Source organism: Gopherus evgoodei, chromosome 22, assembly GCF_007399415.2.
Source record: "Gopherus evgoodei ecotype Sinaloan lineage chromosome 22, rGopEvg1_v1.p, whole genome shotgun sequence".
In the NCBI taxonomy this organism is placed as follows: Eukaryota; Metazoa; Chordata; order Testudines; family Testudinidae; genus Gopherus; species Gopherus evgoodei.
Window position 1 is genome coordinate 10,641,374 of NC_044343.1, and position 26,613 is coordinate 10,667,986.

The 26,613-nt window shown below is 40.8% G+C and overlaps 1 protein-coding gene across 1 annotated transcript in view; it reads left to right on the top strand.

Moving 5' to 3' along the window:
* Nucleotides 1-1,721: 1,721 nt before the first annotated feature.
* AP3D1 (adaptor related protein complex 3 subunit delta 1) overlaps nucleotides 1,722-26,613 on the top strand; it is a 71,055-nt gene continuing 46,163 nt past the window's right edge. Inside the window, exon 1 of the mRNA XM_030540843.1 lies at nucleotides 1,722-1,869. Coding sequence (XP_030396703.1) covers nucleotides 1,774-1,869 — 96 coding nt within the window. The 5' untranslated portion in view covers nucleotides 1,722-1,773. The remainder of the gene's footprint in view (nucleotides 1,870-26,613) is intronic.

Below are 26,613 nucleotides of genomic sequence, written 5' to 3' on the forward strand. Positions count from 1 at the left end.
CCTGGATCTCCCTCCTCCAAGGACTCTAAACGCCTTCCTTTTAACCCCTCCCTGAGTCTGATATGTCCTCTCAGGCTCCAGTTAACCCCTTCTCAGCCAGTGAGGGGTTCATATACCCCATCATGGGTACCCGATAGAGACATTTGAAAGAGGCCTGATTTTTCAGAATTTTCTCAGCATTTTCTGAAAACCATTCTCCACTAAAGTGACCCAATTTAGGCACCCAAAGATTGCGCTGCCCAAAGCCACTAGTCAGTTTTGAAATTCTAAGTGGCTCCAGGGGCCACTTTATGTGTACATTTTTGGTGGGGTTTAACTATGACGTGCCATTTATGACTTAGCGGTGTGTGTTTGTGTAACCCACACACCTGCTGGGTGTGGTGTTCTGACCCATCTACGGGCACTGAGAGCACTTAGAGAGCAATTAATAGGTCTGATCTATAGCCGTAGCTAACAGCCAGTTGGGTTTTAGCTCATGCACTAAGCTATAGAGGTCCAGGTTTGATCCTACCTGCAGATGACTAGCATCTGTCAGTGTTATATTTGCATAGTGTGTAGCACAATGGGGTCCTGATCCCTAGCTGGATAATAACAAAATAAGAGCACCACAACAATGCTCTACTGTGGCTTTGAAGCTGCCGCAGCTTTCATATCCACTAGTGGCATGTACATTTGTGCCTTTTACACTCTCAGAGACTAGCATTTTGGCCCCACCTGGATTCTTCATCTGCAGGAGTGGATTTGGATTCTATTTATTACGTTGTCAATGTTGTCATGAATTATTATTTCTCTTTGGTCACATCATTTGTATTTATTATAACAGATTACAGTATCATTTGTTATCATGCTGCTGTTATGATTACGAATGACACACTCACCCAATAGTATGTGTTATTGATACAGCCCTTGCAATGTACCAGGCACTTTACAGCACAACCAAAAGGCATGGCTCTCTTGCCACATGCAGAGTGGTCCCGCTATACCGCTGGCAACTGTGCGTAGGTCACAGCACCAGGAGTAAATGGGCTCAGCTTTTTTTGCAGCAGGGTGTGGGGAAAGGGGAGCATCCATGTATCAGCAAACCCCTACGCACGTGCCTAAGGGCCCCCCCTAGTCAGCAAGCGCCCAAAGTGTAGCACGTGCTTAGGTCGGAGCAGGTGAAGTTGGGGGGGTGTCACGTGGCTGAGCCCGCTCCACGGCCAGGCGGGCAGGGGCCGGGCTGGGGGCCATGGGGCGGGGGAGCTGTTCCCCAGCCCCGCCCCCAAGGCTGCCGGCAGCTTCGGCCGGGTGACGTGGAGGCAGCCGCGGGGAATCCCCGCTGCCGGGCGGGGTCAGGGGGCGGGGCTAGCTCCCGGAAGGCCCTGGGAGGAGAAGCAGGCGCGGCTCTGGCACGCAGGGGCGGAGCCACAGGGAGCAGTGACGCGACCTTCGCGGGAGTGGGCGGGGCTAGGGGCGGGGCGGAGGGTTATGGGTGGGGCTAGCGGCTGTGGGGGCGTGGCGTGGCGTGTGGCGGCCCGGAGGGGGCGGGGCCGAGCCCTCAGCTGACTGGCCGCCATTTTGTCAGGCGCTCGGCTGAGCGGAGCCCGCAGCGAAGAGATTCCAGCCGCTGGGGCCGCCGCTGCCTCCTGCGTCCCCCGGCCCCGAGCGGGATGTGAGCGGCCCGGCCCGGCCCGGCCTGCCTCGCCCCGACACACACGGCAGCGGCTGCAGCGGCCCGGCCCGGCCCCTCAGCTCGAGCGCAGGCCCCGCCGGCCCGGCCCCGCCGCCGCCGCGATGGCGCTGAAGATGGTGAAGGGCAGCATCGACCGCATGTTCGACAAGAACCTGCAGGACTTGGTGCGGGGCATCCGCAACCACAAGGAGGACGAGGTGGGCTGGGGCCGGGAGAGGGGGGCTGAGGGGGGGTCCCGGGGCGGCTGAGGGGGGCACCGTAGGCCCTGGTGAGTCATGAGGAGGGGAGTGGGCCGGGGGCGAAATTCCCGCTGCGGGATCCTGTGGTGGTGGTGGTGGTGGTGTGGGGGGGGGTCTGAATCACAGCCCCCCACCCCACAGCGAGCCGAGGAGGGCTTGAGGTGGCTTCCTCAGAAGAGCTAACCCCAGGCCTTCCCATCTAGGCTCCTGGGTGGAGGGGGGCAGCCCCTCTTCCTTCCCTCTGGGACTCCCCCCTGTACTGTTTTGGGGCAGGTGGCAGCTGTCTTCCACCTCCGATCTCTGCCGCCCCTCAGTAGGGTTTGGGGGAGGGTGATGACTCTCTCCCATTCAAACCAGGGCTGCCCACCAGAGAATAAAAATCTAGTGGGACACGCTGGACTTGTGTCCTGTGCGTGGTTCTGGAGGGAGTGATTCACATCTGCTGCCTCTCTCTGAGCTGTGTGAGTCTGAGTCTTTCTCACACACCCCATCAAAATAAAAGGTCTGACTTTCCTGCTGAAAAGGGGGTGTTATCAAGGGGGGGGCAAGTAGAAATGAAAATGAGGAAGAAGAGGCTTGTGGGGGTCGCCCAGAAGGGAGAGTCTATTCAAGGAAGCTGCTAGAAGCAGTGGGGAAAGAGAATTAAAAGGGAGGTGAAGGATCTGGTGGGTGGGAGATCTTTGTTCTTGGTTCAGTATTTGGTTATAGTGTTAGGGGAGATTGCTTTGGTATTTACACCATGTGATTTGTAATGTAAAGAAATTCCTGTCTGCTGCCTTCAAGAGATAAGGGACTATTTTCTAGGGCGAGATTGGAGTATAAGAAATTTGAGTTCAAGTATAATTAAGCTTCTTTGTTAAAATAATTTCATTTAGCTTCTGCCTAAAAATCATTTCTATAGATGCCCTAATTCATAGGCTTATTTAAGGTAGAAAGCACTGGGATGTCACCACCTGATGTATTCTTCTATATTATTTGAGTTAGATCAGGAAACTGATGGAAAGTAAATAATTACTCATCAAGAACTGGTTTATCTGAGAAATGAGAATTCTTTTATCAATTGTTGACGTGGTATATGTTAATCAGGAAAAAGTCTTTGGAGGTTTGGCACAAGCAACTCAGTGTTGGAAACTTTTGTGTGTACAACTTCCATAATTCTCTTTTTGGCAGAAAATTAGTAACTTGGTGTGGAGTTTAGTATGATAGTACTGGGACAAGCTAGTAGATAACATATCACAACTTCAAAATACAGTAAAGAGCAAAATAGTATTGACTGTGGAAGAGATTAAAAAACAAATGTAGATTTTTGTTGCTAAAACAAATAGATTGTAAAATTCATTTGTGTTTTATGTTCTGTATCACTGCTGATCTCAGGATGAAATGCAATATTGTTTCCGATAGACATTAACTTTCAGATAGCTTTAGATTTGGATATTTCACACTGATGCTCCACAGTACAAGGTAGTATTTACTAGAGCTACATATCACGAAAAACTACGGAATCTTTCAATTTCATAATATAGTTTAAGTACTGTTTGGTATTGCTTTGGGGATATAGGAAATGTAGTTGCTATCAAGGACTCAGTGCTCTGCACACAAAAAATAACACCTAGCAGCTTCTAGTATTTAATGAAAGAGCCAGCTTTTGTTAGCTCATATAATAAATTATTTACATGTGTTTGTTTATTGTGGAGATGGTGATATGTATATTAACCTTTTATCCATGCTTGTGTAGTTCATGCTTTGAGCTATTATTATTCTACTCAAAATAGGGTTCAATAAACATTTGATGAATAATTCTGTGGAGATTTCAATTAGAAATTTCCTAGAGGGCAGCTGGGCCTACTGAGATAGTGAGCACCGTATTATTTGGCAGTAGATCTCTGCAAATATCAATGCCTTTATGATCTTCATACAGGCCCTAGGCCTTACTTTGTGACTCCCATCATCTTTGTCAAGGAGAACTGAATACTGTATATTATTTCCAGTTCTAGAATAAATACTCGACAAATAAGTCCTTTTGTAGGGATGTAGAGAGTCAAAGAATGAATAGTATAACTCTTCACCATTTAAAACTACATGGAATAACTTCCTCTCTGGATCTTCACACGTGCAGTAGGATAAGAACTGATCAAATTACAGCAACCATATGTACATACAGATCATTGATCAATTTAAATGCATATTTCCTACTGGTACTGTTGTTTCTCTAACGATTCTCCACAATACACTGTCCCTCTGGAGGGAGACCATCAAAGACGCTACTTACTCATTGAAAGAAGTTGCTGTTAAGAAAAAATACCTTACATCGTTTTCTTCCTTCCCCTGCCTCATTTCTTTGCAGAGTAATTTAAACACATGCTAGTTTTGAGTGAGGTACTGGGAACTAAACCATAGTTTCCCAAATGGTCATGGTAAGCACTGTATTTTTCCACTGTTTGAGTACCAATCCGTAATAATCAAAATAGCACTTTAGGAATAGGAATAAAAACTCTTCTATTCTTCTCCATTGATTCCATTGTTGATAGTGTTTAGGAAGTGTCATTGAGACATCGACAAGTCTGGATGTGCATCTTCGGATTGCCTTGAGACAAGGCTATCTGAAGGTCAACTAAAAGGTTTAGCCTGTCCAAAACAGCCGATATTTACTAATGCAGACTTGTCAACAAATATTGACACACACTTTATGCTGGTGTCTATTATTGTGTGTGTTGTTGGATAGCAATTAGCATTATAAATCATGGATGCCTGGCAGTGACTCTTAGGCCTTGTCTGCACTAGGATTTCCCTCCCTAGAACTTTCCACCATTAATATCTACAATTATTCTCCACCATGAGAAGAAGTAGATTGCTGTGTCTGGCAAAACTTTTCAAGGAATCTGCACCATATGATGTGAAAGAGTATTGGATGTTTGCGCTGGGACTGATGTGGTTAAGGTACATGGTTCCATACCTGAAATCTGCGTGCAGGAGGATTTTGGCACTGAAATTGTTTAGCTCTTGCATATCACTTTGCATCTTCAGTATGCTATAAATATTGTTACCCACATATGAGAGCAGTATTATCTGGTACTGTGATAGATACTGTGGTGAGTGGTGCCATTATAAAAACCTGGTTAGGCAAAGCAACTGGGGCAAAATGCTAAAGAGACTTACTGAGGACTTTTACACTCTGACCATGTGTCTTTGTAATTCAGGTACCTTAAGTTTATTGGAGTGGTCCTGTGTATTTATGGCAAAATCTGCACAAAAATGTCTGAAGGATTGTCATATAGCTGGTGGATAAAATTGCTCTTATGCTCTGCCTTTGATAGGACAGACTTCTTGAACGACAGGATTAGGACTTCATATTTTTTCAGTTGACAGTTTTAAGAAAAAAACAGTTATATGGTAATAGGATCACTTTGGCCTTGGTTGCACTTTAGAGCTAGTCAGAAGGATCTTTCATGTCCGAGCATAAATTTTTATCAGGAGCCAAATTAAGTTATGAATCCTTCGCAGAATTTTTCTCTTAACATAAAAAAGTATTGAAAAACACATCTTTCCATGCATAATGTAAAGTGATAAATTAACGAGTAATTTGAGGAGTTGTAGCTCCTGAAAGAGGTAGGGTACAAAGTTACAAAATCCTTTATATAACCATCTTAAGAGGAAGGGAGCAATCAGTTTCTAGGTGGAAAAACTTAAGACCTGAATTAGAATCAACTCAATGGTCTAATGGGAGTGCTCCATACTGAATGGTGGGTTTAATTAACAGAAAGAATTAGGTGAGTTGTGGTGACCCTGCTCCCCTTCCGGATGTGTATTTGGAGACAATGGATTTGCATTTCTCAAAAGCCACCCTTCTTGCTGAATAAAGACCTGTATTGACTGGTTGCAAAGTTTAATACAATTGTCTTCAGCTGGAAAAATGCCAGTCTCAATAGAAAGTTCAGAGTCATCCTAAATGATAAGCTCTTTGGGATGGGGATTGTCATTAACTGCGTTTGTGGATCTAGCACAATGGGGCTTTGGCTTCTTGGCCTCTGGGGACCACTGTATTATAAATATTACATCATAATGGGCACAGAGGGGGGTATAAAATGAGGGAAACTGAGGAATGCTAGAAATCTAACTGGAAAAATATTACTAGTAGGAAATAAGCCGCTCATCTGACATGTCTGTACCATGCTTATGTTCACTGATACTTGATCAGTTCCTGTGTGTTAAGATCTTTGAAGGAGATCATTAATCCATCTACTCTTGAATTGGCTGAGAGTTGCTGCTATTGTTAACTTAAGTGTCTGAGGCCATGTCTACATCTAAAATTTTGCAGCGCTGGTTGTTACAGCTGTATTACTACAGCTGTATAGGGCCAGCGCTGCAGAGTGGCCACACTTACAGCAACCAGCGCTGCAAGTGGTGTTAGATGTGGCCACACTGCAGCGCTGTTGGGCGGCTTCAAGGGGGGTTCCGGGACGAGAGAGCAAACCGGGAAAGGAAACCAGCTTCCCCGCGGTTTGCTCTCTCGGTCCCGGAGCCAGCCAGCAAACCGCAGGGAAGGAGACCTGCTTGCTCGGGTTTCCGGGACCGAGAGAGCAAACCGGGAACGCCGCGGTTTGCTCTCTCGGTCCCGGAGCCAGCCAGCAAACCGCAGGGAAGGAGACCTGCTTGCTCGGGGTTCCGGGACCGAGAGAGCAAACCGGGAAAGGAGACCAGCTTCGCCGCGGTTTGCTCTCTCGGTCCCGGAGCCAGCCAGCAAACCGCAGGGAAGGAGACCTGCTTGCTCGGGGTTCCGGGACCGAGAGAGCAAACCGGGAACGCCGCGGTTTGCTCTCCGCGTTCCCGGAGCCAGCCAGCAAACCGCAGGGAAGGAGACCTGCTTGCTCGGGGTTCCGGGACCGAGAGAGCAAACCGCGGCGTTCCCGGTTTGCTCTCTCGGTCCCGGAACCCCGAGCAAGCAGGTCTCCTTCCCTGCGGTTTGCTGGCTGGCTCCGGGAACGCGAGAGCAAACCGCGGCGTTCCCGGTTTGCTCTCTCGGTCCCGGAACCCCGAGCAAGCAGGTCTCCTTCCCTGCGGTTTGCTGGCTGGCTCCGGGACCGAGAGAGCAAACCGGGAAAGGAAACCAGCTTGATTACCAGAGGCTTCCTCCTTCCACGGAGGTCAAGAAAAGCGCTGGTAACTGTCTACATTGGATTACCAGCGCTGGATCACCAGCGCTGGATCCTCTACACCCGAGACAAAACGGGAGTACGGCCAGCGCTGCAAACAGGGAGTTGCAGCGCTGGTGGTGCCCTGCAGATGTGTACACCTTCAAAGTTGCAGCGCTGTAACTCCCTCACCAGCGCTGCAACTTTCTGATGTAGACAAGCCCTGAATCCCTGCAAAAGGCAAAGGAGTTACTAGTCAAGTACTTTAACCCAGAATTAGAAATGCTACACAAAAGAGGGTTTGATAAGGACCTTCCAGTCTGCAAGAATCCTGGTCTCCACTTTAGAAGGGACAATTGGAGCCAGTGTCCCTACTTAGCTCTTCTGTGGCATTGGCAAAGGGGAGGGTTCTGGCAACAATAAGAAACAAGTGATCTTTTGTGTGTTATAATTATAAAGGGTAATGTAGAGTTTAGCCTTCACGACGTTTCTGCTTTCATTGTATGTTGAACCTTTGTTTGTGTTGACTGAGGCACAGCTAGTACCTATAACTTGCTCTGGCCACACAATGATTGCTTTATTAGGGAGTAAGAAGCTTGAATCAGCCAGGCTAATGGATCATTTTGAAGCTCTGTGTATTTAAAAACAGCATAGCAAAGTCAGTCTACTGATAGATTAAATATAGGTGGTTCTTAGGCAGGCAGGTAAGGAGAGTTCTGAAAAACTTCTTGCTAGTAGCTTGTTTTAAGAAGTTTGGAGAGCACATAAAACACATTTTGCAAGCTGAGGAGAAGAACTTCCAGAAACTTTCAACAAAATAAGATGCCAACTATACCGGAAATACATAGTTCAACGGCATTTCATTAATTCATGCTTTGCAACCGCCCCATAAAAAACTAACGTCTAGACTTGTGATTTATTTAAGCACAGATCTGCAGGATGCTGGTGGGGCCAGTGTGGGTGATTACTGCGTCCAGGGTGCCATGTTGCCTGGTGTACACCTCCATCACTTGAAATCCCAGCAGGTCTAATTATGTTGCTGCTCCTGCATTCTCAACCTTCCTGCTGGCATTGCTGAGATAGACATTGCATCCGTGGCTGCTCTTAAGGAGAATCTGCACATCCAAGTTTGGAAGTAGGGAGCCTTTAGAAAGGCTGTACACTCAGTTTTGCTCTTCAGTGATGGCTCTTCAGAGAGCCGTTTTGTATTCCCCGTGGCTTGTTGATGCAGCCACAGGAGAGATTAAAGATGGTAGCTGTCTCTGCTCTGTGTTGAGAGAGGGGCTCTGTTGCTTCTGATCTTTCCTGGCCTGGCACTTGTCCACAATCCTCGTTAAGGTTCCTCTCCTTCACTGTGGATTAGAGAAGATCTTTCATGTACTTAGCTTACTTTAGAGTAGTTAGTATAGAAATGTTCTTCAGCAGCGTATTGCATTTGTGGCATAATTAGCAGCAGAGGAGGTATTAAACTATTTGCATGCATCAAAAAGGCTGAATCATGGGACCAGTTATAAAGAAGCCTGTGTGTTCACTAACTTATTAAAAGCTGAGAGTATCTGTTTTGAAAGATGGCAATGAGGTATATTCTGAAGATAATTAAATAAATAAGTGGTACAATTAATGAGATATTTGAACAAGGAAAAAGTTCAGGAAGTATATGGTTAACAGCACCCTAGAGATAATTCATCCTAGTAGAAGCTGATAGTGGTATGTTCTTATGAGAAGACACGTTTAAAATGGCTGTAACATGTATAGCAGTATCCTGCAATATCTTTGAGGGATCTTACTGAATTAAGTTTAAAATAGTTGGAGTCCTTTGTATTATAAATGCAAAGTTTAGGTAGTATTATGGAATTGTATGTAACTTGTATATGGGGGGAAACATGACCAATGTAAACTCTGGGAAGTGTTATAAGTTCCAAAGTACTATTTGAAACAATGTGCCAGACAAGAATGAACTTCTGGAGCAAACAGGTGGGTTTCCTAGGAAATCTGTAGGGTGAGGTGTATGCAAATATACCCCCTTCAGTTATGCAAATACTTAGTTTTTCAAAGTTTTTTGTCCTAAGGAGAGGACCTTCATCTGCTCATCTTCTGTTACATGAAGACAAAATCAAAGGCACAAACTGTATAAAGTTCAAAGTGAATTATTCATGGGGTTCTTGTTATGTGTTAACAGCTGTTATGAACTTGCAACTACAGGAAAAAACCCTTGGTGGGATTTGAAGGACTGATCACCTCTCAGAACCCTTGTTGGAATTGGAGGTGATCTGTGATAAGCTTCTTAGTATCCGATTAGGTTTGTTTGTTGTTTTTAATGTTTTTTTGGTAGTACTTTTACCTTAAGAATAAATGTGCTTGCTTAGGCTGTGTGGTGTGTTAAAACTAGGGACAATTATGCTGATTGTAGCCTTTGAGGAGAAAGCAAAACAGGCCTCCTTAGGCAGACTGACATGCTGGGGAACTCATGAACTGTGCAGCCAGGAAAAATCCTGGTCAAGGAGGAGAGAGACATGGGTCATCAGCCAAGATGGCTGGCAGCTGCGGAGCTGGGACTCTAAAATGTTTGCCACTGGTGGACCATGAGCGGAAAATACAGGTACGGTTGCCCTAAACTGTGAAAATGGCTATGGCAATATTTTAGAATCATGTTGAATATATCTATGAAAAAGGCTTCAGGAAAATGTCTCGGTGTCTCTAACCATTGGCCAAGATGTCAATTACAGGAATAGTTCATGGAACACAGTTTGGCGCTATTATTTTACCCTTTATCACATTTCTTTGTTTCATTACACAGATAGCGGAAGCAAATTTGTTCCCACAAGTCTTTCTTTACATTCAGTTTTAGATACTGTTGATCTAATAGTTAAACTTCATTTTTCCATCCTGTGTGGTTTGTATTTGATAAAACGTTAGTAGATGTGGTAAGTGGGTGTTAATATAGCAGGATAAGAAAGCTTTTCTGTTTTTGTTTTTCACAATAAACATAAGCCTGAATGAATTGTATCACTGCCAGCTATAATGAGTGACTCGTCTTCACTATATTAAGGACTATAAGTTTGATTTGAGTGGGTGGACAATTATCTCATCTGCTGCTTGTTCTACAGACTTGAATTGTAGAACTCGGCAAAAAAGCATTTGTAGTGGACTGTTAAAGAACAGCCACTTGACGTGAGCCATTCTAAATGGTAACATTGAGCTGGAAAATGAAAAGGAGAACATCTAGTGGCTTAGCATCTACTGTCGTACTACGTTTCAAATTGTATATATTTTTAATCATTTGTCTTGTTTGTATATTTAGACAATGTCAATAGTCACAACTGACTGACCCAGTTATGTTTGTGACTTTCTTTTAGCTGAACTAATTTCAAGCAGTTATGTGACTAGAACAATATTTATTACTTTTTTGGAAGTGATCTTTTCTATGCCCCTAACAAAAGGTTTATTTGTATATGGCTATGCCTGCTTTCACCAAAACCTGATATACTATACAGAAGTGTAGAAATATATCTGGTTCCATGATGCTTAGTGGAAGGTTCAAGGAAGTCAGAAAACTCTGATGTATGAAATGGTTTTTCTTAAAAATCCATCCACAAATTGTTTGCTCATTTAGGAAATACTCAGTTTGATTTTCTGTTGGCCTCAAAGTTGAGTCTGGAGATGGAGAATAGCTGTTTAGTTAAAAATGAGGGGAAAAAAAAAAAGGCTTTAATATTTAAAAAAAAATTTTTTTTTCACCTCTGTAATATCAGGCATGTCAAGTCTTGTCATCCGCCTTTTGTAGAGGCCTCATTGGTGGACCCAGAGAAGTGATTTTCAGCTTTCCCAGGCCTTAATTGAAGCGATTGTAACTAGGGTCTTTTGTTACGCTTTTAAGTTAAATAAGGCATTTAGAGCTTTAAAGTCTGAGTGATTTTTTTGATTCAGTTAGGTTTCAATTGCTTGGTAACTATCATAGTCTATTAATTCCTCAGTCATGCATAACCTTCCAAGAAAAACAAGTTAGTTGTAACCATTTAAAATGCTTCACACACACCCTTTTAGAAAGAAGCAAAGAAGGCAAAACTAACTTTTGCCTCTACATTTGTTGCCTGAACTAAAATGGGTTTTGTTCTTAATTTCATTATTTTACCTACCAAAATGAGCAACCTGTTGCCAGTGAGAAATTGGGATATTTGTGAGAGGTAGTTGCCAGTCTCACTTTCTTGAATTATTTTTCCTAAGCAGAATGAGTTTCCTATATTTTTTTTTGTTTTTTTGTTTTTTGTATTTTTTTGTAGTAAGCATGAATATTTCTGGTGTGCCAATTTTACTAGTTCTGCTTGGTGTCTTTATACAGTGTTTGTCTTTGAATTTTTTTTTTCTGTTAAGGGTTCATTTTGAGCAAATGTGCTTATTTGAGTAAACTGTACTTAATTTATAAACTTACTGCTTTTGCATGTGGACATCTTTGACTCTGTAAAATAAATACAGAATTAACAAATATATATCTAAAAATAGTCTGTAAAACCACTCATATTCTTCTGCAAAATATTCCACAGATCAATTAAGCTTTGTCAAACAGATGTCTATAATGGTAGGTGCTTTCACCTGCCACATACGTATATTTGAAAGTTTTTTTCTTTTTTTTTCTTTGTTATAGTGCAAAGTGGGGAACAACTAAGACTCTTGAGAATTGTCTAATAGGAATACTGATCACTAAATCAATTGTCATACACTCAAGTTGACAGCTACTGAAGACTTATCTGTATTTAAATGGTATATCCTAAACTTTTTGACAGTGTTCATTTGCAGACTTATATTACCAAAAATTACCAATCAGTATATTCTTAATATGTACATGAATCTAGGCCTCAACATATAATATGGCAATGAGCAACTTAGAAATGAAGATGATGCGTTGTGAAAAGTAAGAGCAGCCTTCAGTTTAGACAAATTACTGTCTTTTAAGAGAAATTATGTAGAGGTTAATGTGATGGATATTTTAGAAATTCATGTAGGTGGATGATTGTCTAGCTAGGTTGGTGCCATATCCCATTGCCATTTATAGGAAAGAATATATTGTGAAAGCTGTTACATGGCATTTAGACAACTTTTTTGTCCTCTCCATTTAGAAGAGAATCAGAGAATTAGAGATAGAAGATACCTGTTAGATCATGTTGGTGTGCTCTGACAAGTATTATCTCATTGTTTCCTTGTAATCCCCTGTCTGTATCCATCTGTTGTCTCTTGTTTTGTACTTAAACTGTAAACTCTTTGAAGGAGGGTCTGTGTATCTGTATAGAGCCTATCTAGCACAATGAGACTGCGGTCCATGACTGGGCTCCGGAGGGCTTAAAATGATGATGATCTTGTCCATTCCTTTATAAGAATTGTTCTCTATCTAGATTACAGATTCTAGTGCTTTGTCCAGTTTATTCCTAAAGTTTTAAAAGATGGGGCTTCCAACCCTTTCCTTTGGGTAGTATTCCACTATCTTAGAGCTCTTCTCCTAATTTTTTTTTTTTTTTAAAAAAAAGCTTGGAGAAATTGGATTAATAGAATAAAGTCAAAATGTGAATGTACTGAGGAAGTAGGGTCACTGTTTATTAGGACTGGCCTATACTGGGAACTTAATTGGCATTGCTGTGTTGCACAGGTGGTATAAAAAATCCTGATCCCTGAGTGACGTAGTTAAACAGACCTAAGACAGCGTAGACAGCACTAGGGAATGGAAGATTTCTTCTGTGAATGTAGCTACCCTCTCTCAGGGAGGTGGATTGCCTATGCCAACAGGAAAACCGCTCCAGTCAGTGTGGGTAGAGTCTACACTGAAGAATTACAGCGGCACGGCTGTAGCCCTTCCAGTGTAGGCAAGCCCTTAGCCTTATAGCATCCAAGCAAAAATTTAAAACTATAGAACAGCCCTGGAATATTGTAGGAAGCTAAAAAGTCACTACATGAAATAGCCTGTTAGCCAATGTCTGTAATACTTGGAGGATAGAAATACCTTTTTAATTAGGCATTGGATAAAATGTGGCATGGGGGGGAACAAATATGCCTCCATTTTTCCCATGTAATGCCCTCAAATGTGTATTGTTACTGGCAGAACTTGGGTCCTTACCCTCAACTCAATGGCATTCCTGTTTGTCAGTATGTAACACAATAAATTAGACTGCCACACCAGGTCAATTCTGCACCTCAGGGAATGTTCTAAGCATCAGTGGGGAAACATGGGGACCTATGAAGCCCTTGCCAGCTATGTAACACAACCACAAAGAGGTCGTGGAGGTGCTGAGTGTACAGCTGCAAGGAATCCCTGGTGTGCACAATAAGCTCTGCCTATGCAAGGTATTAAATGGTATGTGACCTCCCCATCCCGCTTATATCACTATTTGTATATTGCTTTTCAATTAATATTGGAATTGTCTTGTTAATAATTTTGCTTAGCATATTCTCACTTGAATGATTAGTATTCTACAAATATTTTGTGTTTTGCCTGTTTCACAGGTGTGTAACAGTTTGGAAGTTTCCTAATCAGCCTCTTTAAGTGGGAACTAAACTAATTTTTCACCTGCCTAATTGTCTCAAATCTACTGATGGGAAAACATGAGTGTCTGTAAACTCTTGACTTTCCTTGCAGGCAGCCTCTAGTTTACAAGGTATCTTAAAATAAAATTGTTATAATGAAATATTTGTTTTGATTGAAATTTCACCTGGGAATCAAATAAGCAGTTCTCATGTAAACTAGGCCATTTGGAGTCTAACTGCAGGTTCCGAGACCTGTTATAAAAGACAACACATGTATTACTGTTTAAAATGGCAGGTGGTATCAACAGTCTAAATTTATATGGTCTCTGGGTTTTTAGGAATGTATCTTATTTTACAGTCTACTTGCTCTCCAGTAACCCTACAGGTGAGAACAGTTACTGGAAACTGATCCGCCTTTTATTTTTGTCTACAATGTGAATAGTGCCTCTTAACTTGGACTTTGTATTTATTAGCTGTCTGGGTAGAACTAACAAAAATAGATCAATAGGATTCTCTCTTTAGGCCTTCATACTATAAGCAATAGCCTAAGAAATATAATTAATTTTTCTCATTCCAGAATGTTGTTGTACAGGCAGAATCTGTAACATCTGACCCATTGCATTGCTAAACCTCATCTCACTCTTTCTACTTTATTGTAATAGGTATACTTGCATATGGGTCTGAGTTTAAATCAATTTGGAATTCTACTTGTATTGAAACTTGTGCTCCAGTGTGAGAGATGGGTTTATTCATTAATATTAAGGTGATAATTTATGTAGTAGGACATGCAACCACAAGAAGTTTCTAGATTTTGGGCTATTACACCTGTAATGCTTTTATTGTGATGCTGTAGAGGCAACCATTCAAAGAAGCAGCATGAATCTGAAGTCATTGATACCATGATTTTTGCTTTTGACAGACATCAAAGAAGTTATTTTGTGTTCCAAGTGGATGTTGGAGGGCAATCAGTATTTACAAACTGCAGAAAAGCAGAATGGTGAAGCTAGCTTCTTATTTTCAAAGTTCTAAGGAGATGTTATAGTACAGGTGTGTTTGGTTATCTGCAAGACCCAATCTTTGCTGGCATGCAAGAAACCCTGGAATTAGCATTTTCATACAGTGTTGTTGTTTTGCATTGGCATAGAGTGATGAGATAATTAAAACTTCTGTACCTAAAGTCAATCTTTCAGATAGTCAACCACTGTATTTGAAGTGTTTTAAAAAAAAAAAAATCATGACCTCCTGCATCTACTCTTAGAGAGAGTGTAAAAAATATATCACTGATAAACCTATGGAACTTGTCTGTTTCAAGAGGTTGATAGAAAATACCTGACTTTGAAGTGGTGGTGTGTGGGGGACAGTAAGGGAGTGAGATTTTTGTTTCAGAATGCAATAAAATTTTCAATGCCTCATGACCCTCCCTAGGGGTCATGATCCACTGGTTGGGAAATGCTGGTGTAGACAAATGCTTTGCAGAGTATTTAAAGCTGCAGCCAGATTCTTTAATGGGAAAGGAGTGAGATCAAGTAGAATGTGTACTGTATCTGAGTGCTATATGATGACTCTAGTTTTCCTCAATACATTTCCAAAGCTGTAAAAGGATATGGTCAAATAAGAGAGATTTATTTGTGTAGTTATTACGATTAAAAATTAACAGACCCCTTTTTCATTGGGATAGTCTTGATGTATTTAAAATCTTGAATGATGACTTTACCACACCAACTAGTCATACTTTATCTATTTGTAAATAGCACTTGCTCTGCATTTGAGAGGATCTGTATTGTTACAGTAAAAGTAAAACTGCTCATTTTTAGAGCAACATGCCAGGAGTCACATTATTCATTGTCAGTACAGAAAGTAACATGCTAGCTGTGAAGATGTAGTTGTACCTTTAAAAATAAATAAATACTGAACATCAGTTTGTAGGTGAAATAAATCAGTTCTTAAAACTTGGCTTCATTGCCTGTGCACCAGGAATTGTGATCAAGGTTTCTGATGCATTCCTGAGTGGTGGTTGAAACATTCAACACTATATGTGATTACACTGGTCTACAATTTTTGAGAAGTCATCTGCTTCAGAGATAAAATGTGATATTTGTTATGTATTTTGATGTGCTGAATTCAAATATGACAATTAAAACAACTGGCTACTGTTTCTAAGATATTTAAGTTTTTCCATTTTATGTCTATGTATATTGTGTAGATAGTAGAGTTTTAATCATAAATTGTAAACCTAGGTCTTTTCATGTGTTTATGGTTGCTTTACATGATGATATTTCGCCTGTCTTTATGTAACACTTTAAAAATCAGCAAAAGGGTTATATAAATAAAATTTATTATGAAACAAAAGGCAAACAAGTATTACATACATAGTTTAGTCCTATTCAGTATCTACTTGGCGCTTCTTGGCTTGTCTCTTGTATTCGTTAAATGGAGCATCTCTTGTCACTGTCCAGCAATAGTCTGCAAGCATTGATGGGCTCCATTTGCCCTGATAGCCTGCCAGGAGATTCCACTGCTTTAGTCTGGAACCCAACAGCTCTGCCTTACTCTTGGGTAGTTCCAAATGCCTGAAAAGGTCATTCAGTTCACCTTGTGTTATGAGGTATGGTTCAGAGGAGGAGGATGGGAGAAAATGTGGGTCCTGTGACATTGATGGTTCAGGACCAGAAGTTTCATCCTCTTCCTCTTCCTCATCTGACTCAAGTGAGAATGATTCTGGTGCATCGGGAACTGGCAGTCCTTCTCCGTGGGGTACTGGGCGTATAGCTGATGGAATGTTTGGATAATGCACAGTCCACTTTTTCTTCTTTGACACACACCTTTCCCAACTGGAGGCACCATGCAGAAGTAACAATTGCTGGTATGATCTGTTGGCTCTCTCCAAATCATTAGCACTGCAAAAGGCATAGATTTCCTTTTCCTGTTCAACCACTGGCGAAGATTTGTTGCACAAGTGTTGCAGCATATGTGTGGGGCCCACCTCTTGTCCTGATCTCCAATTTTGCAGCCAAAATAAAGGTGATAGGCTTTCTTAACTATAATGGTTATACTGCGCTTTTGTGATGCGAAAGTCACTTCAACGCAAACATAGCAGAAGTTATCTACACTGTTCACATAAGTATGAGGCCTCTCTGTTTGGCTAAACAGAAATGTGTCCCTTTGCAAAATCAAACACTGACAAATAAGAGAGCACGACACTGTATGATTTCTAGAGCTGATATAGGGCAATTTGTTCAGCAGAGTGATGTAAGCTTCGTTACGATCGCATCATCTATGACTTCTAGGAATAACATGGTGCAATTCATATCATGTATGATGCAATACCAGCTTCAGATTGCATCATTCATTGTTTTGCCTAAAAAGCAAGTACTGTCCAAACCCAGTCATAGATTTATTCATAGATCCAGTCAAAGATGTATTTTAGTCATTTCTGGTTTAAATTGAGATCCCTTCCCTTTATAACTCACTTATCCTCCGCCATTCACAAGTCAAGGGTCGTATATACTGACCCAATAGCGTATCTTGAAAACTAGAGCCAATCAACATTTTAAGCATCATTTTCGTTCTCAGTGACCCAGAATTAGTAAAGTTGGACTACATTTATTTCAGAAGCATTTTGACTGTAGAGCAGTGTTATAAAGTTAAATCTAACCAGCCATGCAAATGTTGGCTTCATAGAGACCACGAAGCATGCAATACAGCAAAGATGACATTCTTCCAGTTTATAGTGCAGCTGCCTTACAGGAAGACACCTCTTAAGTTCTCTAATACAAAATCATGCTGTATTTGAGAAAGAGGATAGAATGAAGCTATGTCTACACTTAAAGCACTACAGTAGCACAGCTGTAGAGTATCAGTTTAGACACTACAGCAACAGGAGGGGTTCTTCTGTCACTATAGGTAATCCACCTCCCTGAGATGCATTAGTTAGGTTGATGGAAGAATTCTTCTGTTGACCTAGTGCTGTCCAACTGTGGGGGCTAGGTCATCTTAACATGTTGCTCTGGGGTGAGGATTTTTCAGTGTAGACCAGCCCTGAGACTGCAAGGTAAAATGGCAAAGGCTGACCTTTAAGTATCAAATATTGATCACTGAAATATAATTCCTCAGTACCACAAGAACATTGTATTAATGCAGAATATTAAAACACACTGTAGGGCACATGAATAATTCCCTGAGATCCTAAAGATTAATTTTGGTAGCAAACTCAGACCTACTGTAAATGGTACAATAATATAAAATATTTCTCCCCTCACAGAACACAAATGTGGTCTTTTTTTTTAAAAAGCCCTCTCCAATCTGAACAGAAAATCTAAGGTTTAGTTGATTCGGCTTATTTTGCATCAGTTCACGCTGGCAGCTTGATGCCAGTCTAAGGAATTGGTGCTGTACCATAGTTCTACCACATTTATGTTCTGTCACATCCCAACTTGCTTAAAGTTCCGTGAAAAGTATAGTGAAGCTCCTGTATGTATTTCTGTGGTTGGCAGATAACTCTTGGTGTAGACTTTTGAGTCATAAAGGTTTTTTAAGGAAGGATCCTGGCATAATCTTTCGTGAGGGCAAGTAGTACAGTTAATTACCTTTATTTTTGGCATTTTAAGAGGTTTAGAGGGTAACTGAAATTTCTAAGTTGTAAATTCTTTCTGGGCAGGGATTGTATTTCATTATTTGCATGTACAGCACAATGGGGCTCCGTCCGATCAATGAGTGAATTTGCTACTGTAATGCCAATAAAGTAGTCTCAAGGCCACATCTTCAGCAAATATAAATTTTCATAGTTCCTTTGGCTTCATTGGAAGATCTAGCCCAATGTGTACGCAAGATGAACAAAAATTGGCCAAACTTCTCTTCAAAAGTGAGCTCGATTTCTGATGGTACACCAAAACTAAATCAGATACATTTGTGGAACACCTGGAGTAAAAAACCATGAACAAATCTCTCATACAGTATTATATTTGAAAGTATTTTTTCTATTTTTAAAGTTAAGACATAACTATCTTGCTACTATTGTTAATGACAAGTTATTCAAACTACAGGCTTTTAATCTGATTTGTTTAGCAGTGTTTGCTGTTAACTTATATTTCCTCTGGACAATGAAAAGATGCTGATCAGTTTTACTTCTGTTCATTGTCAGTTATTACTTAATTTTGCCTTTAGTTTCTCCTGCTCTGTCATACTGCAGTGTTTGAGTTTCAAACTCTGTAGGGGATTATTGGTTTGTGTAAAACTTTGTCCTTTAAATCCTAAATCTTGAACCAGATTTGTTCTAATGATGATTGTGTGCCCATGTGAAATGCCCCTTTCTTTGAGAGAAGCCAAAGGCCATGCAGGCAACTTCTGCTATTTATTTACAGCTCTGCTTCATTGGATTATCTGGCAGCAAACATGTCACCAGCATAGATGAGATGTATTTTATTTAAAGCAGAAACAGTTTAGAGAGTGGTTTTGCCTCCAAGCATTGTAGTACTCTCAAATGGCTAGTATCCAAATAATATTTCTTAAGGCTGTCAAATAGAGCCGATGATGATTTCTTGGTTGCCATTGCTATAGGCTTTTCAGAAATCATATGACAGGTCATGTGATCTCACGAATCAAAGCTTGCATATTGTTAGGAGCTCACTTTGTTAACTTTAGACAAGGCTCTTGAGTTCTATATTCCTCCCTCCCCTCATCTAGAATGTTTAAATAAAAGCAGATGAAACATGAATGAGGTTTTATAGATGACCTCAGTTCTTTGTTCCCATCTTCCTACTTAATTCTTCCTCTCCAGCTCTTGGCTGTCTCTCAACCATGATATGGGAACCACTTATTTGAGAAACCATCTCACTTGTTAGCACATTCGCAATATTAACCAGTGTTCACTGCCCCTCCCAAAAAACAAACAATCCTATGCCAAACAGTTTTTCAAGTCTGAAAAGAGAGAAGTCAGATACTCCATGAACTATTGATCTTAGTTGAGGACACTTTGTTATCATACTGATGGGCAGCAGTGTAAAACCCTAAGACAAATCAATAGTAACAGATCCAGTGGGGTTGGGGTCTGAAGAATTAATCGATACTAGGGATTAGTGCAAGGCCTTGACTTCAGACCTTTCTCTGCCTGTGATGTTTTGCCAGAACATAGCAGCCTTAAGGGCATGATGCAAGTTGCACTTAGTTTGGCAATTTTTGATCGATTGTTGTATGGTTGCTTGTCCTGTTTTCTTAAAATTACTGACAGTGTCGCATTAATGTGTTAAATTTTGTGTAAGTTGCTATGGCAATGTATGCTCTAAAATATTGGTGTAATTTGCAGCTCCTCTGAAATACTAAGTAAGCAAATGAGAATAGAGACTTAAATTTAAAGATACAAGTGTTAAATTAGACCGTTGTTCAATAAATGTTAATCAGCTACAAAAATTCACCTGCACTTCAGATGCTTCACTCTTGCCAGGATGAAGTGTGATATTGCAAGAAAAGTGTGACTTGTGAGAAAATGAAACACTGGGGAAATGAAAGTCTGAGTTTGTGCTTTGGTTTCTTACAAAAAACTGTTCTGAAGGGATTGTGACAGTCAAAGATCTGATTTATCCATCCCATCTTTGCCCCTCCAATATAATCAATTTCATATTTCTGCATTAATTTGAAATATTTGCACTTTCAGGATGAGTTCTTGGGACTCTCAGAATTTAGGCAGTTTCCTGAATCTGTGTTTGTACATCTTTATAAGTGTAGAAATAATGCTTACCGTGTGTGTGTGTGTATAATATACAAAAAAAAGAGAGCTGGTATGACTTCATGCTCTATCCCCAGCTTTGCTAAGTCATTACTATGTACATCTCCATTTTTCACGTGAATTTTTGCTTTACTGCCATGAAAATGTTTTTACAATCTTTTTTCCCATTTGTTTTCTCATATGGTTCTCAATCACCAAGGTGATTACAGCAGTGTTTTGCCTGGGGAGTGTTCCTCTTGGGATACGAGCCAGATTAAAGGATCATAAGTATTTTTACCTTTCACTTAATATGAAGCCTCTTTTTTCCTGTATAATTCTATCTGTAAGTTTCAGCTTTTGACTGCAGTTGTCCATCTTTTGCTGGATTTGCAGTGGTCTACTAAAGCATAGAGATGCTTACATTAGGGCTTGTTGTTTGTGGCTCCTCGGGTTCTTAACTGGCTCAAAGATTGAAAGGTCTATTTTAATGACCTAGTTTGTGCCCCAATGTACGGTGGTCTTACATGGGTCGCCTGAAAGGCAAGATGCACCTGTAAGTCATGATATTTATGTTTTAATTAAACTAGCCAGAACGTATGAGCAGCTGACTAGCATGCTTGGATCACTTGAAAAGAGGCTTCTCCAGGACCAAAACAGAATTTAAAAATTGAAGCTCTGACCATTGTTGAATATGATATTTAAAAGTGTAGTGTGTTCGTCTTCTCTGGTAGGACTAATCTGTACTTGGAAGGAGTGGACCCCAAAATAAAGTGCTTTAAATGAGCTCTGTATACTCCTTTCTGAAAGCACTTAGCTGCATTTAACATATAGCACCTTTTGATCCCAAAATCTCAGAACTGCTTCACAGAAAACTAAGGGTATATCTATGCAGCCGCTGGGAGCGTGCCTTACTCGCCAGGCAGGCAGATGTGCAGTGCACTAAATCTGCTTGAGCTAGTGTGCTAAAACAAGTAGCATGGTCATTGCACCACAGGCCAGCTGCTCAGTTACGGACCCAGTGTGTCTGTCACGCTTGAACTCGGACTGCTAGCCTGTGCTGCAATGTTCACACCACTATCCTTCACGCAGTAGCTCAAGCTGCACTAGCATGTGTCTGTCTGCCTGGACTGGGAGGCACCCTCCCAGTTGCCATGTAGACATACCCTGAGCCTCTAAATCCCAGTGAGGTTAAGTATTAAATCTATTTAGCAGACTGGGATACCTTATGCTAATCACTTCTGTATAGACCTATCAATGAGTCAGTAGTAGAGCTGGGAATAGAACACAGGAGTCCTGACTTTTTATCCTCTGTTCTAACTAGATATTCTTCTTTTGGTAACTTCCCAGGCGCTGTTTGGGGACTCCCACGCCTGTAGACTTCAAAAAATGAGAGGTGTTCATCATAATAAGTTAATGATTATTCAGTTTTCTACTCTCTATTTCATTGTCGGAATTGTGCAGCTTGAAGGTAGCAATGGAAGGATCTGATCATTTTCTTTGAAAATACTCTGAAACTTAACATCTGGTGCTTTAGAAGCCAAACGGGCTATGAGTTCGAGAACCGGGATGAACTCCTGCATGGTCTGTTCCTCCACACCTTTCATTCAAAAACTGTCCCCTTTAATATGGTAACAAGTGTGGCTTGGACAGGTTTCTTGGATATACAGATGTAATGGAAAGCTAAATAGATCAATTTTTTCCATATTCCTCATTCACAGACAGTGCTATTCCACAGAGAGGAACAAGTTAATACCTACTGATCCCTTACTGTTTTCTTTTTATAGGGTCTTTTGTTTCTTGTATTGTTAGTAGATATTTTGGAATGAGGTGTTGTGCTCCCCCAAAACTTAAGTTCAGATTTGCTATATTAAATCTGATTCTTCATTTCTAGTACACTTAGATATTTTTTCTTCAAAAGAACCTTATTGAACTCATATTAATCTAATGGGGCACCAGCTAGAGATTTACAGTAGGCGCTGTACAAATAGGCTGTAAAAATTCACATCAGGAACAAGTGATCTAAAACTGCATTAGAGATTTATAAGTGAAATCGAAGATAGTTACAGAGTGGTTCGTGCTTTGTCATCCTTCCCTTACCTCGTGCTATTCAGTACCACGTAACCCACAAGTTGTACGCTTGGGGCTTGTCTAAACACAGAGGGCTAGTCTACACTGGCAAGGCTAAAGCGCTGTCACAGCAGCACTTTAATATGGCTTGTGTAGTTGTGGCAGAGTGCTGGGAGAGAGGTTTCCCAGCGCTCTAGTAAAACCACCTCCACGAGGGGCGTAGCTATCAGCGCTGGTGCACTGTCTACACTGGCGCTTTACAGTGCTGAAACTTGCTGTGCTCAGGGGAGTGTTTTTTCACACCCCTGAGCGAGAAAGTTGTAGCAAGTAAAGTGCCAGTGTAGACAAGCCCAAACGTTGTGCTGATTTAACTATATTGGTATAGTTCATGTGGTAGAGGAGTCCTCCTAGTATGGACAATATGGGAGTTGTCTCTCTCTCTTGTGGATGTCTATAGTGAATGATGGCTTAGGTTGTAAACTAAATGAAATACTTTTGTGTTCACCGCTACTCTCATTCTTAAACAGTGAGGGTATGTCTACACAACAAAGAAAAACCTTTGGCGCTAGACGCCTGTGAGGTGGGAGTGTCCCACAGCTCAGGCTCCAGTCCAAGCCCAGAAGTCTTACACAGCAGTGAAACGGCCCTTGAGCCCCATGAGCCCGAGATGGCTGTCCTGTGCCAGGGTTTTTTTCTTTGCTGTGTAGACATAACCTGTGAGCCTTAGTGAAGGTCTATGTCCCTAGATGGCAGCTTTCACTTTGAATGTGCTCTGGAGAGTCTTTCCTGTTCTTGCATTTTTGTTTTTAATGGACATTTATAATCAATTTAAAAAAAGCTATCAGCAAGTGGACAAAATTAGATGCATCGATCAGTTTCTTTGCTTACTTCTCTTGTACTAATTTGAGTGATATATAGCTGCCAGAAAGAATGGGACTTATTTGGTATTCTGAGAAACACAAGATGAGCTGGGGATTTCTTTTCAAATTCTCTTTGTGACAAACATCTTGTCACCAGACTTTTCCTGACATGACCTCTGTTTGCTTCATAACAGAAGAATAAAAGCATACATGAGCACTAAAATGTAATAGCCCTGGTATTAATGGACCTCTAGCACTTTGTGAGACTTCAGGCCAGAAGCAAAATGAGTTGAGCTGCCAGAGGTTATTAATGGCAATTAAATATATTCCTTGGCTTGTTTTCTTTGTTTCACTCCACCCTTTGTTTGTTAGATATAGGTTGTGAAAGAGGGACACTGACTCACAATTTCACGAGAATGAAATCTGTAACCACAAAGTAGGGAATTAGCTTGCGTTTTCAAAGATAGCTTTTGCATTCCAACGGTAAACTCTTAAATCAGATGTGAAGATTCCGCGGGTTTGTTTTGATATTGCCCCCTGACCAAAAACCCCTACACTTTATTTCCTTGATTAAAAACACGGAATAAACCAGTGAGTGGAAGTTGGGAGGTAACGGCTGGCAAAGGTTTTCTGAAACAAAATACTCTTCAATAAGCTCTTGGGGGCAGGGGCTTATTTTTGTTATGTGTTATAAAATGCCTAGGATAATGGACTCCTACGCTATATGATTGGTTTCAGAGTAGCAGCTGTGTTAGTCTGTATCCGCAAAAAGAGCACGAGTACTTGTGGCACCTTACAGACTAACAAATTTATTTGAGCATAAGCTTTCGTGGGCTACAGCCCACTTCATTGGGTGCATAGACTGGAACATACAGCAAGAAGATATTTATACAGACAGAGAACCTGAAAAGGTGGAAGTAGCCATACCAACTGTAAGAGGCCAATCAATTGAGATGAGCTATCATCAGCAAGAGAAGAACAACTTTTGAAGTGATAATTGAGATGACCCATAGAAGGTGTGAGGATATTTAACATGAGGAAATAGACTCAATTAGTGTAATGCCCAACCATTCCCAGTCTCTGTTCAAACCTAAGTTTTTTGTTGTAAAATTGCCACCTTCAAGTCTGTCACTGATTGGTTAGAGAAGTTGAAGTGTTCTCCCACTGGTTTTTGAATGTTATGATTCCTGATGTCAGATGTGTGTCCATTTATTCTTTTGCGTATAGACTGTCCGGTTTGGCCAGTGTATATGGCGGAGGGGTATTGCTGGCACATGATGGCATATATCATGTTGGTAGATGTGCCAGTGGATGAGCCCCTGATGGCATGGCTGATGTGATTAGGCCCTATGATGGTGTCACTTGAATAGATATGTGGACAGAGTTGGCATAGGGCTTTGTTGCAAGGATAGGTTCCTGGGTTAGTGTTTGTTGTATGGTGTGTGGTTGCTAGTGAGTATTTGCTTCAGGTTGGGGGGCTGTCTGTAAGCAAGGACTGGTCTGTCTCTCAAGATTGGGATCCCTAGGTGTCACTATGATCCAAATAGTTCACTTATAAGCATATTTATTCCTCAAATGTAAAAAGACGCACATTGGCCAAAATGAAAAGATTACAATTCTGTAAGTAAAACACAAGCACAATAAGTTACTAGTTTACTAACTATTAGGCTTATGACTTTTGGACCTGTGCTTAGATTCTGATATACAGTAGAACCTCAGAGTTACAAACATCTTGGGAAAGGAGGTTGTTCATGATTCTGAACAAAACGTTATGGTGGTTCTTTCAAAAGTTTACTCATGAACATTGACTTAATACAGCTTTGAAACTTTATTGTGAAGAAGAGAATGCTGCTTTCCCTTTATTTTTTAGTAGTTTACATTTAACACAGTAATGTACTATTTACTTAAATTTTTTTTGGGGGGGGAGAGGTGTCTCTGTTGTTGCCTGATTTCGTGCTTCCAGTTCCAAATGAGGGGTGTGGTTGACGGGTCAGTTCATAACTCTGGTGTTTGTATTTCTGAGGTGCTACTGTGCTTTCAACTTGTGTGATTTTTCAGCACCTAATCTGTTAAAGGTTCAACCAAGCCAATCCAAATGTGCAAAAACTCTCATGACTGCTGATCTGGGAGGACAGGAGTGCAGGGGTTGTAAAAATAGCCAATGTTCTGTGCTCAGTTTCATGAACTTCTGTGGTTTTCTGTCACTTTGATGCAATGAACTATGGCACAACCACATTCACAAATATTAATTTGAGGTAGAAATCTGTTTTTTCAATTTTAATGCTGCAAACGAGGGAGGGAATTTGGGATTCAGGATTTTGCTCTTGTCAGTCATGTTTAGATTGAGCCCAGATACATAAAAGCCAATGTTCTTTTCTGTTTAGAAACCTGTTATGAAGACTTACCAAAGACACATGCAAGCCATTTAATCATTCAATTATGATTTTCTTTATTGACAGTGTGGGGGATATTGTCTTTCTCTCAGGGTCTTGTCAGGCTTAATTTAATGTCCACAAAGAGTTTTGAGATATTGCTGGAATGATGTCTGTTTTCTTGGGCTGAGGAAGGAGGCTCTGCATTATAGTCCTGGCATTAAAAGCTAGCACTGATGTTGCTTGCCAAGATATGGGAACTAGATACGCATGCGAAAGATTCAGTGACGTCTGTTCCAGCACACTGCTACGTGAACATAAAATATTTAAGGCAATATATTGCCTAAGAGTTCAGTTGCCCATTATATAAGAGAATGTGAGCATCTCCTGTCAAGTGCATATTTACAAATATCAAAAGTTTTAGTTTAAATTCTTAAATTCTGTTTTCTTTACAATCTGTCTAAATGGGATTGTTTTCTATATAGTCTTTTGTACTGTGGATATTTGAAACAGATATTTACAAAACAATTATTGTGATACTCAAAATGCAGTGTCTGAAGGCAAACTTGCATCCTAGGACATTGAGACAGTGAGGTCATAGTGTTTTAAATTCTACCTGGATACCCCTGTAGACAGAGGAAAGCTTTGTAGAATAAATAACTTAATTATAGAGACCTAATGTTTAAGGTTACAGTTGAGATTTGTGCTTTAAAGCAGGGCCAATCTCTCTGTCCTGGGCATTTGTGAATTAATTTGGTCTCTGAATTTGGAACAATGATTAATAAGAATATTGAATGTAATATTACTAAGAAAATGTTGGGTTGACAAAGGAAACATTAAAAAAAATTCTCCTTTTTAAAAAATGTGCTTGACTTTGCATTTTTTGGGTTCCTCTAGCTAAGCAATCAGTTACCACATGCTGCAAACTTCATTCTTACCTGATCTTGAATATTGCAACTTTTAGACGTCTTAAATTCAAACTTTTTTCAACTTTTGATTAATTTGAACTTGTTCATTATATCTCATTTTATCAGAATAAACTTATTACAGCATGAGGTGACATC